This window comes from Oryzias latipes, chromosome 13 (assembly GCF_053564925.1).
Source record: "Oryzias latipes strain Hd-rR chromosome 13, Olatipes_Hd-rR_3.1".
NCBI classification, from domain to species: Eukaryota; Metazoa; Chordata; class Actinopteri; order Beloniformes; family Adrianichthyidae; genus Oryzias; species Oryzias latipes.
In genome coordinates, this window is record NC_136249.1 from 7,406,925 (window position 1) to 7,420,816 (window position 13,892).

A 13,892-nucleotide genomic window follows, 5' to 3' on the forward strand; every position below is an offset into this window, starting at 1 on the left:
GGGGCTGCTCTCCTGGTTGGGCTGGGGCGGCGCTCTCTTTCCCTCCGTGCTTCCCTGGCCTCTGGCTCTGGGGGCCTTGCGGTGGCCCTGCTGGCCCTGGCCTGGGTGGCGGGCTTGGTCGCCCGGGCGGCGGTTGTTCCCTGCCGGTTCCCGGGTGGCGTTGGGGGGATTCCGGCTGCCGCTGCTACTGCAGCGGGGGGTCTTCGGGTGGGGATGGCTGGGCACTCTCCCTCCTTCTTTTCACGTTCCACCATCCATTTTAGAAGAACATAAACACTCACCTGAGCACTGGTGTAAGCTCACCTTTGCACTAATAGCTTGCATGACTGAATGACTGAAATATTTCACACTAGTTGGTTTTAAGGCATAAGTATGCGTGTGTGAACACTATCTGTTTTGTGTACATGTCGACAGGTGGACATTTTTGCAGCTAGCAGTTGTGTTTATAACATTTGAGTGTGTGTGTGGACGGGCCCCGCCCTTTTTGTACTGCATTTGAACCTTACCATAATGATTAACAACCAGTAAACTTGTTGCTGTATGCTGCTTCATGGTCTTATCCCCCTTCCCCTTCTATTATCACCCCCTACCCCCCCTCTCTCTAGCGTCCCTCTCTCTTCTTCCCCTCTTTCCTTTTCCGTCCGGTCCAACACCAAAGATTTTCAGACATGATTGAAATTAATAAAGTTTGGCCTCAATTACAAAAGGGGCTTATTCAGACATACCTTTGGTTTGTCTGAAGATTAATAACCCCTCTTGTTAAAGCAAAATATGTCCAACACAAGAGGCCCTCAGCTCTCGTCTGTCTGCCCAGCTGTTGGACAGGACAAGTTAGAAAGAAAAAAAAAAAAAAAATCAAACCATGGTAATTTGCTAACGCTGTGACTGCCAGGAATAGTGAGGAATCCAATGACAAGGAGACAAGCTTTGTGGAGAAAAAGGTGGAGGAATTCTTAAAGTCCAAAGGAATTTCTTTGGACACAAACAATGTGAAGATATGCTGACTGCTTCCCAGGACAAAAAAGACAGACAAACCAGAAATCATCTTAAAGTTTGTCAGTTGGAAACACAAAGCAGATTTATTGAAGCAAGGAAGAAATCTGAAGGGAACCAACGTTTACATGAATGACAATCTCACGAAAAGGAATGTCGACATCCCCAGAAGAGCACGTTATTTGAAAAAGCTGGGAATAATTCATGGTACCTCTGTAAAAGACTGTAAATTTATGCCAAACTCCCCTGAGGAGTCCAAGGTTGTTCTTATCAGGAACCTGCAAGATTTGGAAAAATATTTACCGACTACAGTCTAAACAAGAGATAAGTGAAGATGCTGGTCTTACAAGGTGAGGAGATGAACTCTACTATCCATAGCTTCTAAAAAAAACAACACTTTTTCTTCAAATGTCACCTGTAACCAAACGACTTTCAGAGATCTGAATGGTGAGCAAACCGACCTTAAAATATTCAGTTATAATGACAACAACCTCCAAGACATCGACCCTGATCAATTCTTTTCCACTGTTAATATGGACTGTAAATATTACAGCATAGATGACTTTAAAAACTCTGTTAACCCAGAAGAAAAACTGTCAATCATTCACTTTAACAGCAGTAGCATGTGGACCAACTTTGAAGACATCAAGGACTATTTACAGAATATGGGGCATTCCTTTGATATCATAACCATATATGAAACGTGGTTCAGCTGTGACAAGGACGCTGACTGTGAATTGGAAAACTACGAACTTAACTATGTGAACAGAGTAAACAAAAAAGGTGAAGGTGTTGCAATAAATGTGAAAAAAATACTAAGTTTACAGTAATTGATAAATTGTCAGTTGCAGTGGATGGAATACTGGAATGTCTTAAAATTGAAATATGTAACAATTGAGGGAAAATGTCATTTTAAGTGGTGTTTATAGGTCACCAAGGTCAAGCTTAGAAGTTTTCAGTAACTGGATGGAAAAGATGTTAAACTCTCAAAACAACAAAATATTATCCATCAGTGGAGATTTCAGCATGACAATGACCTGAAGCACACAGCCAAGAAACCAAGGAGTGGCTCTGTAAGAAGCATATCAAGGTTCTGGAGTAGCCTAGCCAGTCTCCAGACCTAAATCCAACAGAGAATCTTTGGAGGGAGCTGAAACTCTGCGTTGCTCACCGACAGCCCCGAACCCTGACAGATCTTTTTTTTTTTTTTTTTTCTTTTTTTTTTTTTTCTAACTTGTCCTGTCCAACAGCTGGGCAGACAGATGAGAGCTGAGGGCCTCTTGTGTTGGACATATTTTACTTTAACAAGAGGGGTTATTAATCTTCAGACAAACCAAAGGTATGTCTGAATAAACCCCTTTTGTAATTGAGGCCAAACTTTATTAATTTCAATCATGTCTGAAAATCTTTGGTGTTGGACCGGACGGAAAAGGAAAGAGGGGAAGAAGAGAGAGGGACGTTAGAGAGAGGGGGGGTAGGGGGTGATAATAGGAGGGGAAGGGGGATAAGACCATGAGGCAGCATAAAGCAACAAGTTTACTGGTTGTTAATCATTATGGTAAGGTTCAAATGTAGTAAAAAACAAAAAAACAAACAAAAAAAAAACAAAAAAGGGGGCGGAGCCTGTCCACACACACTGGAATGTATTAAACACACCTGCTAGCTGCAAAGATGTCCACCTGTCGACATGTACACAAAACAGATAGTGTTCACACGCATACTTATGCCTTAAAACCAACTAGTGTGAAATATTTCAGTCATTCAGTCATGCAAACTGTTAGTGCAAAGGTGAGCTAACACCAGTGCTCAGGTGAGTGTTTATGTTCTTCTAAAATGGGTGGTGGAGCGTGAAAAGAAGGAGGGAGAGTGCCCAGCCATCCCCACCCCAAGACCCCCACCGCAGCAGCAGCGGCAGCCGGAATCCCCCCAACGCCATACGGGAACCGGCAGGGAACAACCGCCACCCGGGCGACCAAGCCCGCCACCCAGGCCAGGGCCAGCAGGGCCGCCGCAAGGCCCCCAGAGCCAGAGGCCAGGGAGGCACGGAGGGAAAGAGAGCGCCGCCCCAGCCCAACCAGGAGAGCAGCCCCCCCGCCGCGCCGGGAGAACCCAACGCAGGGCCCCACCGGAGAAGGACGCCCACAGCCCCAAACGAGCACCCCACCACCACCCAGGAGTTCCGGGCATCCCCCCGCCCCAACCCCAGATACGAGCCAGGACCCCCCAAGGGAGACCCGCTCCGCACTCCAGGCAGCCATCCGCCCGGCCCACGTTTGGTCCAGGGAGGAGTGAGGCAGGGGCCCGCCGCCCCCGCCCAGGAGGGGGGAACCCCGGGGAAAAAAGAGGGCCCACAAGGGGTGTTGTAAATATGGCCCGACCAGGCTCAGCCACAGTTGGAAATTTGGCGGGGCCCAGCACTCAGGAGCGAGGACCAGAACCCACCCCCCAGGGACCAGACACCCCCGGCTCAGATGTACTGTGAACCCCCCCACCGTGCGGAGAGAGCACCGCCGGGCAACCGGCACCCCGGGGACACGGCCGCCGTTGCAAAGGGGCCCGTACCCCCCACCAGGGAAGAGGCAGGGGACAGATGGACCCAGGTCCCACCTTCCTTGCAAAATATGTGTGTTTGAGAGGGTGTGTGTGTGCATGTGTGTGTGTTTATGTTGGGATGTATATATTGAGGGGGGAGGGGTGTGTGTACTAAGGGGGGTGCAGTTAAAATTGGCGGGTAGGGCACTAAAGGGACATCTCCTGATTACTCACAGTGACGTCCCCTCACCCTCCCCACCAAGGGGCCCTAAATGTCTAAGGTGCGGTTAAAATTGGCGGGTAGGGTGCTCAGGGAACCCTGACAGATCTAGAGAAGATCTGTATGGAGGAGTGGGCCAAAATCCCTGCTGCAGTGTGTAGAAACCTAGTGACGAACTACAGGAACCGTTTGACCTCTGTAATTGTTAACAAAGGTTTCTGTACCAAATATTAAAGTTGTTTAAATCAAGTGATCAAATACTTATTTGTCACAGTAATATACAAAAAAATCGTTTAAAAAAATCGTACAACGTGATTTTTGAATATTTCTTCAGATTCTGTCTCTCACTGTGAAAATGCACATATGATGAAAATTTTAGACCCCTCCATGTTTTCTAAGTGGGAGAACTTGCTAATTCACAGGGTGATCAAATACTTATTGACCTCACTGTATATGGATGTCATTTCATCGTCCAGCTCTACCTCTGAGTGTCAAGAATACATTAAAAACATTATAGAATTTTCTGACAAACTCCATAAAACCGTCATAAAACAGAAAAGTCATCCCTCACTAAACAGTCAGACAAGGACAAAAGACTACAATTGGTTTCATTTTTTCATCCTCACGTCCCTTTTTCCTTCTCTTCTGTTTATAGGTTAACAGTCCACAGGTTAGCTGCTCGTTGTTTGATTTGTTCTCTGGAGTTTAAGAAAAAAGAGAACAGAGGGAAGTCAGATAAAGACATGAAGAGGAAGGTGGTGAAGCTCAGTGTCCAATCAGGAGTGAGCAGTCATCACACTGCCTTCATTGCTGTCAACAAAGACAATGGTGATGCTGTTCAAGGACCTCTGGTGCGCAGAAATGTTCCAACCCCTGGTGAGTGTTTTACCATTTAAACTGTAGTCCAGAACTGGAGACAGAGGGTGGGGGAAGGTAAAGATTGTATTTGCAAAGGTTTTACATTTTTCTTTTTCTGTTATGACCCCCTAAACCTTCAAGCACCTTTAATTAGGGGTGGGTGTTGTATCGTATAGGCCGGGGGTCGGCAACCCGCGGCTCCGGAGCCGCATGCGGCTCTTTAGCGCTGCCCTGGTGGCTCCCTGGAGCATTTTCAAAAATGTTTTAAAATGTAAATAGATGGGAGAGAGAAATATTTATTTTGCTTTAATACGCTTTCTGTAGGAGGAAAAACAAGACACTAGTATTCTTTATTTTATCCAATGTTGTAAGAGCTTGCAGAATTGAAAGTGTAATGCCCAGCAAGTACATCACTTACAGTTGGACAACGCTATAAGTTGAAGTGTCAGTCAACTGACTGCATTGCAAACAAGTCACACGACTCTGCAGAGTCTCAGAGAGGAATAGGTAATTAGAGAAGCTGAAAGCATACTCTCCTTTCCAGCATTGTTAATCCCAAAGAGGAATGGGTAATGAGAGAAGCTGAAAGCATACTCTCCTTTCCAGCATTGTTAATCCCAATTTGTTATTAACACGGATTACATTGAACATTGCACTGTACTCATCAACCTCTCTCCCTTCCACACTCATGGTCCAACAAAAAGAAACAAACATAACAGGAAGAATAAACTAAGGTGGAAAAACAAAACTGCCATATGAAAAGAAACGTGGGCAAACAGAAACACTCATGCTGAGCCCTAATTAGATCAGGAAACTGCGTCCCACAATCCCCTGCTGCTAACAGACCTAAAATGCACATGACCGCCACTAGCCCCGCCTTCACCCCCTAAGGCTCATGGGAAGTGGGAGTTATAGGGTAAAACCTTGAGTAAGAGTGTTGTGAACTGAACTCAGGTTCATGCTGTTTGTGCTGATTGTGAGTGCTGGAACAAGTGGACTTATTACAGAGAAATAGAGTTTGGCTCTCCTGCTAGTAATTTGTCATTGAGATTGTGCGGGGTTGTGAGTTGTTAGAGACACGGACAGCTCTCTAAGGAAGTCTCTTGGTAAACAGTGTAGTTGCTGCAACTCCGCTCAGGAGACGGTCCGGCTGAGTCATCACAATATTAGGCTTCAGCATTTCTGTCAACAGAGATTTGCGTCATAGCTTACGACACACGTTTCTACCAGTGGGGCTTTTTTTTAACTTTCAGCGGACCGCTAAACAGCTGGCTGATGTAAATGGAACTGCCGTCAGTTCCGTGCATAGCTTGATGAAGTTGAAAGCGAATATTCTGATCTCTTGCTACACAACGAAGTCCGATGGCTGTCCAGGGGTGACGCTTTCCATCACTTTGTTGTCTGTTTCGAACACGTGAAAACATTCCTGAAAAGCAAAGACCTGAACTACCCGCAACTGGAAGATACTGAGTGGCTGGAAAAGCTGCACTTTTTGGTGGATATGACTGACAAGCCATCTAAACGAGCTGAATGAAAGTCTGCAGGCGCCGCAAATGCTTGAAGCTTCGTCATGCACGTTCCATTTTATTGTTTTGTGTTTGAATCCTCAAAATAAAATGACATCAAAATCAGATTTCTTTATTAAATGTCTTTCATTTTATCAAAGCAATGAAACATAATTCATTGATATTGTAATGAAGTTAAACTTGCACAACAGAGCAGTCCCGTGACGCGTCATTCCCTGCAGAATGCACTGCAGGGCAAATAAACATTTAATCGTTAATAATGCTCATTATGTGTTTCAAGCAACTTAGTCATTTTGATAGTAGGCTAAAATATCTAATATAGACACATATTGCATGTGTTGCCTTCATTATAATGCTTAAATAGGGCTTTTAATATTTTGCGGCTCCAGACATATTTGTTTTTTGTTTTTTTCGTCCAATTTGGCTCTTTCAACATTTTGGGTTGCCGACCCCTGGTATAGGCCCTCCTTTTTGAGTGGTGGTATGACAGAGAAGGTTCAAAATGGAGTAGGTTTGGGGTCTACAGGGCACAAGACCACTCAGGACCCATTCAGGTGCAGGTGGGACCTGGTGGGGCCTTAGATTAGATTCTGTGTTTAATGATATGGTTGCATTTTGTGTTTATTTCTTCAGCTAAAGGTCTTTCTCTTCATCGTCCATCAGAGGCAAAAAATGGTTCTGTTTATATGGGTAAGTGACATAAGGATGGAGAAAATATAATACCTTTATGTGTGTGTGTGTGTGTGTGTGTGTGCGTGTGTGTATATGTATATATATATAGAGAGAGAGAGAGAGAGAGAGAGAGAGAGAGAGAGAGAGAGAGAGAGAGAGAGAGAGAGAGAGAGAGAGAGAGAGAGAGAGAGAGAGAGAGAGAGAGAGAGAGAGAGAGAGAGAGAGAGAGAGAGAGAGAGAGAGAGAGAGAGAGAGAGCTCGGTTGGTAAGGTGCAGGACTGTCATGCAGGAAACCCGGGTTCGATTCCCAGGAACGAACAATCAATGGAGATGGGGCAATTACCATACCAAAGACGGGCAATTAACATCACCCAGTAAGGGTCCTTGGGCAAGACCCTTGCCTTAAGAACTGGAGAAAGCATGGAAAGTGAAGGTGACAGTGGTGCCTGTGGTAATTGGAGTACTCGGGGCAGTAACCCCCAAGAGGGGCATTTTATAAATATATATATATATATATATATATATATATATATATATATATATATATATATATATATATATATATATATATATATATATATATATATATATATAAAACAAAAACAAACGCCCCTCTCACCCTGCGAGGGTGGTTTCTCCTCCAAGCTCGGGTCCTGCACCAGAGGCCTGGGAGCTTGAGGGTCCTGCGCAGTATCTTAGCTGTTCCTAGCACTGAGCTTTTCTGGACTGAGATGTCTGAGGTCTTTCCAGGTATCTGTTGTAGCCACTCCTCCAGCTTGGGGGTTACTGCCCCGAGTGCTCCAATTACCACAGGCACCACTGTCACTTTCACTTTCCAGGCTTTCTCCAGTTCTTCTCTGAGTCCCTGGTATTTCTCCAGTTTCTCATGTTCCTTCTTCCTGATGTTCATATCGCTTGGCACTGCCACATCCACCACAACGGCTTTCCTCTGTTCTTTATCCACCACTACAATGTCTGGTTGGTTCGCCATTACCATCCTATCAGTCTGGATCTGGAAGTCCCACAGGATCTTTGCCCTCTCATTCTCTAGCACCTTCGGAGGTGTTTCCCATTTTGACCTTGGGGTCTCCAGTTCATATTCTGCACACATGTTCCTGTATATTATTCCAGCCACTTAATTGTGGCGCTCCATGTATGCTTTCCCTGCCAGCATCTTACATCCTGCAGTTATGTGCTGGATTGTTTCAGGTGCCTCTTTGCACAGCCTACACCTTGGGTCTTGTCTGATGTGGTAGATCTGAGCCTCTATCGCTCTGGTCCTCAGGGCTTGTTCCTGAGCTGCCAGGATGAGCGCTTCAGTACTGTCCTGTAGGCCAGCCCTTTCTAGCCATTTGTAGGACTTCTTGATATCGGCCACTTCAGTTACGGTCCGATGGTACATCCCATGCAGGGGTTTGTCCTCCCATTAGGATCTGTTCTCCAGCACTGTATCCTCTGCTCTCCATTGCCTGAGAGATTCCCTGAGCACACTATCATTTGGGGCCTTGAGCTTGATGTACTCATGCATCTTGGATGTTTCATCCTGGATAGTGGCTTCTACGCTCACTAGTCCTCAGCCTCCTTCCTTGCGGCTAGCATACAGTCTCAGGGTGCTGGATTTGGGATGGAACCCTCCATACATGGTGAGGAGCTTTCGTGTTTTAACATCCGTGGTCTGTATCTCTTCCTTTGGCCATCTTATTATTTCTGCAGGGTATCTGATAACTGGCAGTGCGTAGCTGTTTATTGCCCGGGTCTTGTTCTTGCCATTTAGCTGGCTTCTCAGGACTTGCCTTACTCGTTGGAAGTATTTAGCTGTTGCAGCTTTCCTTGTTGCCTGCTCAGGGTTGCCATTTGCCTGTGGAATTCCAAGGTACTTGTAACTGTCCTCGATGTCTGCTATTGGTCCTTCTGGGAGTGAGACCCCTCCTGTGTGGACTACCTTGCCTCTCTTTGTCACCATCCGGCTGCATTTCTCTAGCCCAAATGACATCCCAATGTCAGTACTGTAGATCCTGGTGGTGTGGATCAGGGAGTCAATGTCACGCTCGCTCTTAGCATATAGCTTGATGTCATCCATGTAGAGGAGGTGACTGATGTTGGCCCCATTTCTGAGTCGATATCCATAGCCAGTCTTGTTGATTATTTGGCTGAGGGGGTTCAGAGCTATGCAGAACAGCAGTGGGGACAGAGCATCACCTTGGTATATCCCACATTTGATGGACACTTGTGCAAGTGGCTTCCCATTGGCTTCAAGGGTGGTTTTCCACAGCTTCATTGAGTTTCCTATGAAGGCTTTTAGAGTCCTGTTGATGTTGTACAGCTCCAAGCATTCAGTGATCTATGTGTGTAGCATTGAGTCATAGGCCTTCTTGTAATCAATCCAGGCTGTGCACAGGTTGGTGTGTCATGACTTGCAGTATTGAGTGACTGTTCTGTCGAGCAGGAGTTGGTGTTTGGCTCCTCTGGAGTCTCTACCAATGCCCTTCTGTGATACTCATGAATTGATCCATGTGCGTATTTATCTTGGTTGCAATGATGCCTGACATGAGCTTCCATGTTGTGGACAGACAGGTTATTGGCCGGTAGTTGGATGGGACTGCACCCTTTGAGGGATCTTTCTGGATCAGGATTGTTCGCCCTTCCGTTAGCCATTTGGGATGAGTCCCATCTCTTAGCAGCTGGTTCATTTGTGCTGCCAGGCGCTCGTGGAGTGCGGTAAGCTTCTTTAGCCAGTAGGCATGTATCATGTCAGGGCCTGGTGCTGTCCAGATTTTCATACCTGAGACTCTTTCTTGGATGTCTGCCACCGTGATGGTTACTGGATTCTGTTCAGGGAGGTTGCTATGTTCTTTTCTCAGAGAAACCAGCCACTGGGCATTGCTGTTATGATCTGTCTCTTTCTCCCATATACTTTTCCAGTACTGTTCAGTTTCTATCCTTGGTGGGTCTGCTTGGCTGTTTTGACCCTGCCACTGAGCGTACACTTTTGCAGGTTGAGTTGCGAAGAGCCTGTTTATTCGTCTGGCTTCATTGTCTCTTGTGTACCTCTTTAGGTGGGTGCTCAAGGCTAGGAACCTTTGTTTGGCAGTTTCCAGTGCTTCAGGTATGGGCATCTGGCTGTATCTCTTAGGTACTTGCTTTCTCATTGTACCTCTTTGAGCCTCTGTCAGCTTACCCACATCCTTCCGAGTTGCCTTGATTTTGGCCTCTAACCGTTGCTTCCATATATATATATATATATATATATATATATATATATATATATATATATATATATATATATATATATATATATATATATTTGGGGACAGGGCACAAGACCACTCAGCACCCATTCAGGTGCAGGTGGGGACCCGGTGGGGCCTTAGATGAGATTATGTGTTTAATAATTTTGTTGCATTTTGTGTTTATTTCTTCTTCTGAAGCTCTTCGTCATCATCGTCCCATGGTGGAAGAGTTATATGGGTCTCAAGGTAAGTGAAATTAGAAAGGAGTAAATGTAAAAAATATTTTGTCTATTCTTTATTATTACAATGAACAAATACACAACAACATGTACATAAACAGCTAAAAATGTATTTTAAAAAACAATAATCGGGCATTACAGAGATTTTTTTTATCGTGAAGAAGTGTGCCAAGCAGAGCTGCTCCAGAGCTGCAGGAACAAGAAGCAGGGAATAATGGTCCTTGAACATTCACATCAATAAGCCTGCGGTAGCCGATACACAGCCTCAGACCACCATCTTTCTTTTTGACAAAGAAAAAGCCAGCTGAGGCTGGAGATGTAGATGTCTCGGATGAAGCCCTTTGCTAACTTCTCTTGGATGTTAGCCTGCATGGCTTCAGACTCAGGTTGATACTGCGGTAACATACACACCTGAGTGGGCATAGCTCTGGTCAGAGGGTCGATGGCGCAGACCTCGAACCGGTGTGAGCTGTGTGGCACGCTGCTTGTTGAAAGCCTCTCACATGTCCTCGTGTTGAGCCGGCAACCCCACCACCTACCCTGTCACGTTGATCTCTGCGAGGGTGGTGGCTGCAATTGCATAATAGATCTCTGACCTTTCAGGGGCCTAAAGGCAGTGTTGCCGGCAACAAGAAGAGGTGAATATGAATCTGTTCTCTGACCAGTTTATAGTAGGATCATGATTTTCCAGCTATGGCAGAGAGAGGATGATGGGACATCGAGGGGACTCGATGGCAAAGACACAGAGATACTCCTTATGGTGATCCGAAGAGACAACTGTAATATCCTGAGTCAGGAACCAGATCTGGCCCAACCCCAGGGGCTTTTCGTCTAGGCTGGTTACAGCCACCTGCGCATTGCAGGTGAGCAAAGGGACATCATGAGAATGAGCAAAAGCCAGGTCAATGAAATTCCCTGCCGCCCCAGAGTCAATCATAGCTTGAGTTTCCACAGTTTTCATAGCGTGGTGTAACCGGCAGAATAATGGTGAGCATGAGTTCCCTTACCGGTTCTGCAGAGCATTGTGGGTCAACGGTGTTGGGACAGGTGTTGCCAACATGGACAGGCCGACCGCAGTAGAGGCAAAGATTGTCCTAGAAACGCCTTGCTCTCTCCCCTGGAGAGAGCTGGGTGGAGCTGAGTTGCATAGGCTTGTGATGGGAGCCAGTGGCCCCTGGGAGAAACGGTGAGACAGGCATGACGTTCATTGAGGCTGGATTGCGTGGCCGCTGGGTTCCCAGCAGGCTTTCCAGCAGGCTTTCCAGTTTAATGGTGAGGGCTATGAGTTGATCCAAGGATAATCCCTTGTTGGGTTGCTGGTTCCCACTGCAACTCAGTGGTACGTCCCTCAGGGTAAGCCGTCGCCAGCTAGCTACTTCTCCAGTCTGAGCGTGCCGCCAGAGTCCGGTGGCAGGCAAACAGAGTCAAATACAGGGTCCAATACAGGTCCAAAAATAAGGCTATGTAAGGAGGGCAGAGTGCCACAAACAATACTTTGCACTGAGTGAGACAAAGTGCCACAAACAATACTTTGCACTGAGTGAGACAAAGTGCAGTGCTTAACCCTTGTGCTATCCTAGGCACTTTAACATTGGGAGTTGGGTCATCTAGACCCGGGGTGGGTTTAGATGCAGAGCCGCATGCAGCCGCCTGCAGCTCTTGGCCAATGACCATGCGGCTCTTTGCGTCTCATCATATTTTCTATAAACTGTGCCTCATTTCACAATTTTTTTCCCTCTTAAACCACACTCAAACCATCAGAGGGCATTAAAAATAAATAATAATAAAAGTAATTTTGCAGTGTGTGTGTGTTTGATTCTGCTCCCGACAAATACGTGGCCGCCAATCATTTGCGTATGTTACACCCAATGCCGGAACACAGAGATAAACCTTTGATGTGCGTGCAGACTGTTACCCTCATGGTCAAAATGGTGAAATTCAGAGTATAAAGATAAACACATGACGTTTCTGGAAGAACGGGAAGATTCTTACTTTTTTACTGAACAGCAAGTCTCTATGTTTGTTATTATGAGCTTTTGGAAGCAGTAAAAGAGTTCATGGCAGAAAAGAACAAAACGTATCCCGGAGAAAATTAAAAACTTTTCCTGATCTGACACAATTTGTCTCCTTTATTAAAAAGTTGAAGCTTTTCTAAGTGCACATTAAAAATGGCAAACATCACACTTTCCTTCTTTGTGGAGCTCACAGCAGAAAGCTGCAATCCAAATGAATTAAGCGCAGAACGAAACCTGCTTGTGCAACTGGACGGAAACGACCGCAGATCACTTTTCTCATGGATCCTTTAATGCAGAGACTGACTGCCTAAGATCCCCGCTTGTCACTGATGAGGCAGCGAGAGAACTGGAGATGATTGGCAGGGCAAGGCAAGGCAAGTTTATTTGTATTGCACAATTCTTACACAAAGTAATTCAAGGTGCTTCACAAAACAGAAAAATGCATTAAAATCACAATACATCATAGAAATAATCAACGTAAAATTTACTTTAACATAAAAGAAAAAATTTGAAAATTGATTTAAAAATAAAGGAAGGAAAGGAAAGAAAAGTGCAGATAGGACCTTTCAGTCATATACACGGCTAAACAGAAATGTTTTAAGTCTAGATTTGTACATGGACACAGAAGAGGCCTGTCTTATGACTTCAGGGAGGCTGTTCCAGATTTTAGCTGCAGAATATTGAAACGCTGATTCCCCTTGTTTAGTTCTGACTCTGGGAATCAACAGGAGGCCGGCCCCTGAGGTCCTCAGAGTACGAGATGGTTCATATGGCACTAACATGTCAAAGATGTACTTTGGTGCGCGGCCATGGGGAGACTTGTACACAAGCAGAGCTGCTTTGAAGTCTATTCTTTGAGGTACAGGGAGCCAGTGCAGAGACCTGAGCACAGGTCTAATGTGATCATACTTCCTGGTTCTGGTCAGGACTCGAGCAGCAGCATTCTGGATGTACTGAAGCTGTTTCACAGCTCGTTTGGAGAGGCCGGTGAGCAGGCCGTTACAGTAGTCTAACCTACTGGAGACAAATGCATGAATAAGTATCTCCAGGTCTGGCTTTGACATTATGTTTTTGATTTTGGCAATGTTTTTTCAGATGGTAAAATGCCGCTGATGTTACTGACTTGATATGGCTGTTAAAGTTCAGGTCAGAATCCATGATTACCCCTAGATTTCTGACTTGATTTGAGGGTTTAAGAGACAGAGAATGAAGGTAGCTGCTGACACTTTCTCTTTGTTTCTGTGGGCCAAAAATAAAAACTTCGGTCTTGTTTGAGTTTAGCTGGAGAAAGTTGTTCTGCATCCACGCACTGATCTGTTGGAGGCAGTGGCTGAATTAATCCACCGGCCCATATTCACCTGTTGTCAGTGACACGTAGATCTGAGTATCATCTGCATAGTTGTGATGAGATATGTTATTACTGTGTATTAACTGCCCTAGTGGCAGCATGTAGAGGTTGAACAGAAGGGGTCCCAGGATCGATCCCTGGGGCACACCACAAGTCAAGGCCATGTAGTCTGAGACACAACTCCCAATTTCAACAAAGTATTTCCTGTCTTCTAGATAAGAGTTGAGCCAACTTAGGGCAGATCCAGAGATACCAACCC

The 13,892-nt window shown here is 45.5% G+C and overlaps 1 protein-coding gene across 3 annotated transcripts in view; it reads left to right on the forward strand.

Annotated features, from left to right (window-relative positions):
* LOC101154967 (von Willebrand factor A domain-containing protein 5A) overlaps positions 1-13,892 on the forward strand; it is a 45,947-nt gene that overhangs the window by 15,917 nt on the left and 16,138 nt on the right. For 2 of the 3 annotated variants that reach the window (XM_023962076.2, XM_023962077.2), the window contains exons 14-16: positions 4,401-4,621; positions 6,763-6,819; positions 10,230-10,277. In XM_023962076.2, coding sequence (XP_023817844.1) covers positions 4,401-4,621; positions 6,763-6,819; positions 10,230-10,277 — 326 coding nt within the window. The remainder of the gene's footprint in view (positions 1-4,400; positions 4,622-6,762; positions 6,820-10,229; positions 10,278-13,892) is intronic. The other variant, XM_023962078.2, reaches the window with a different exon arrangement.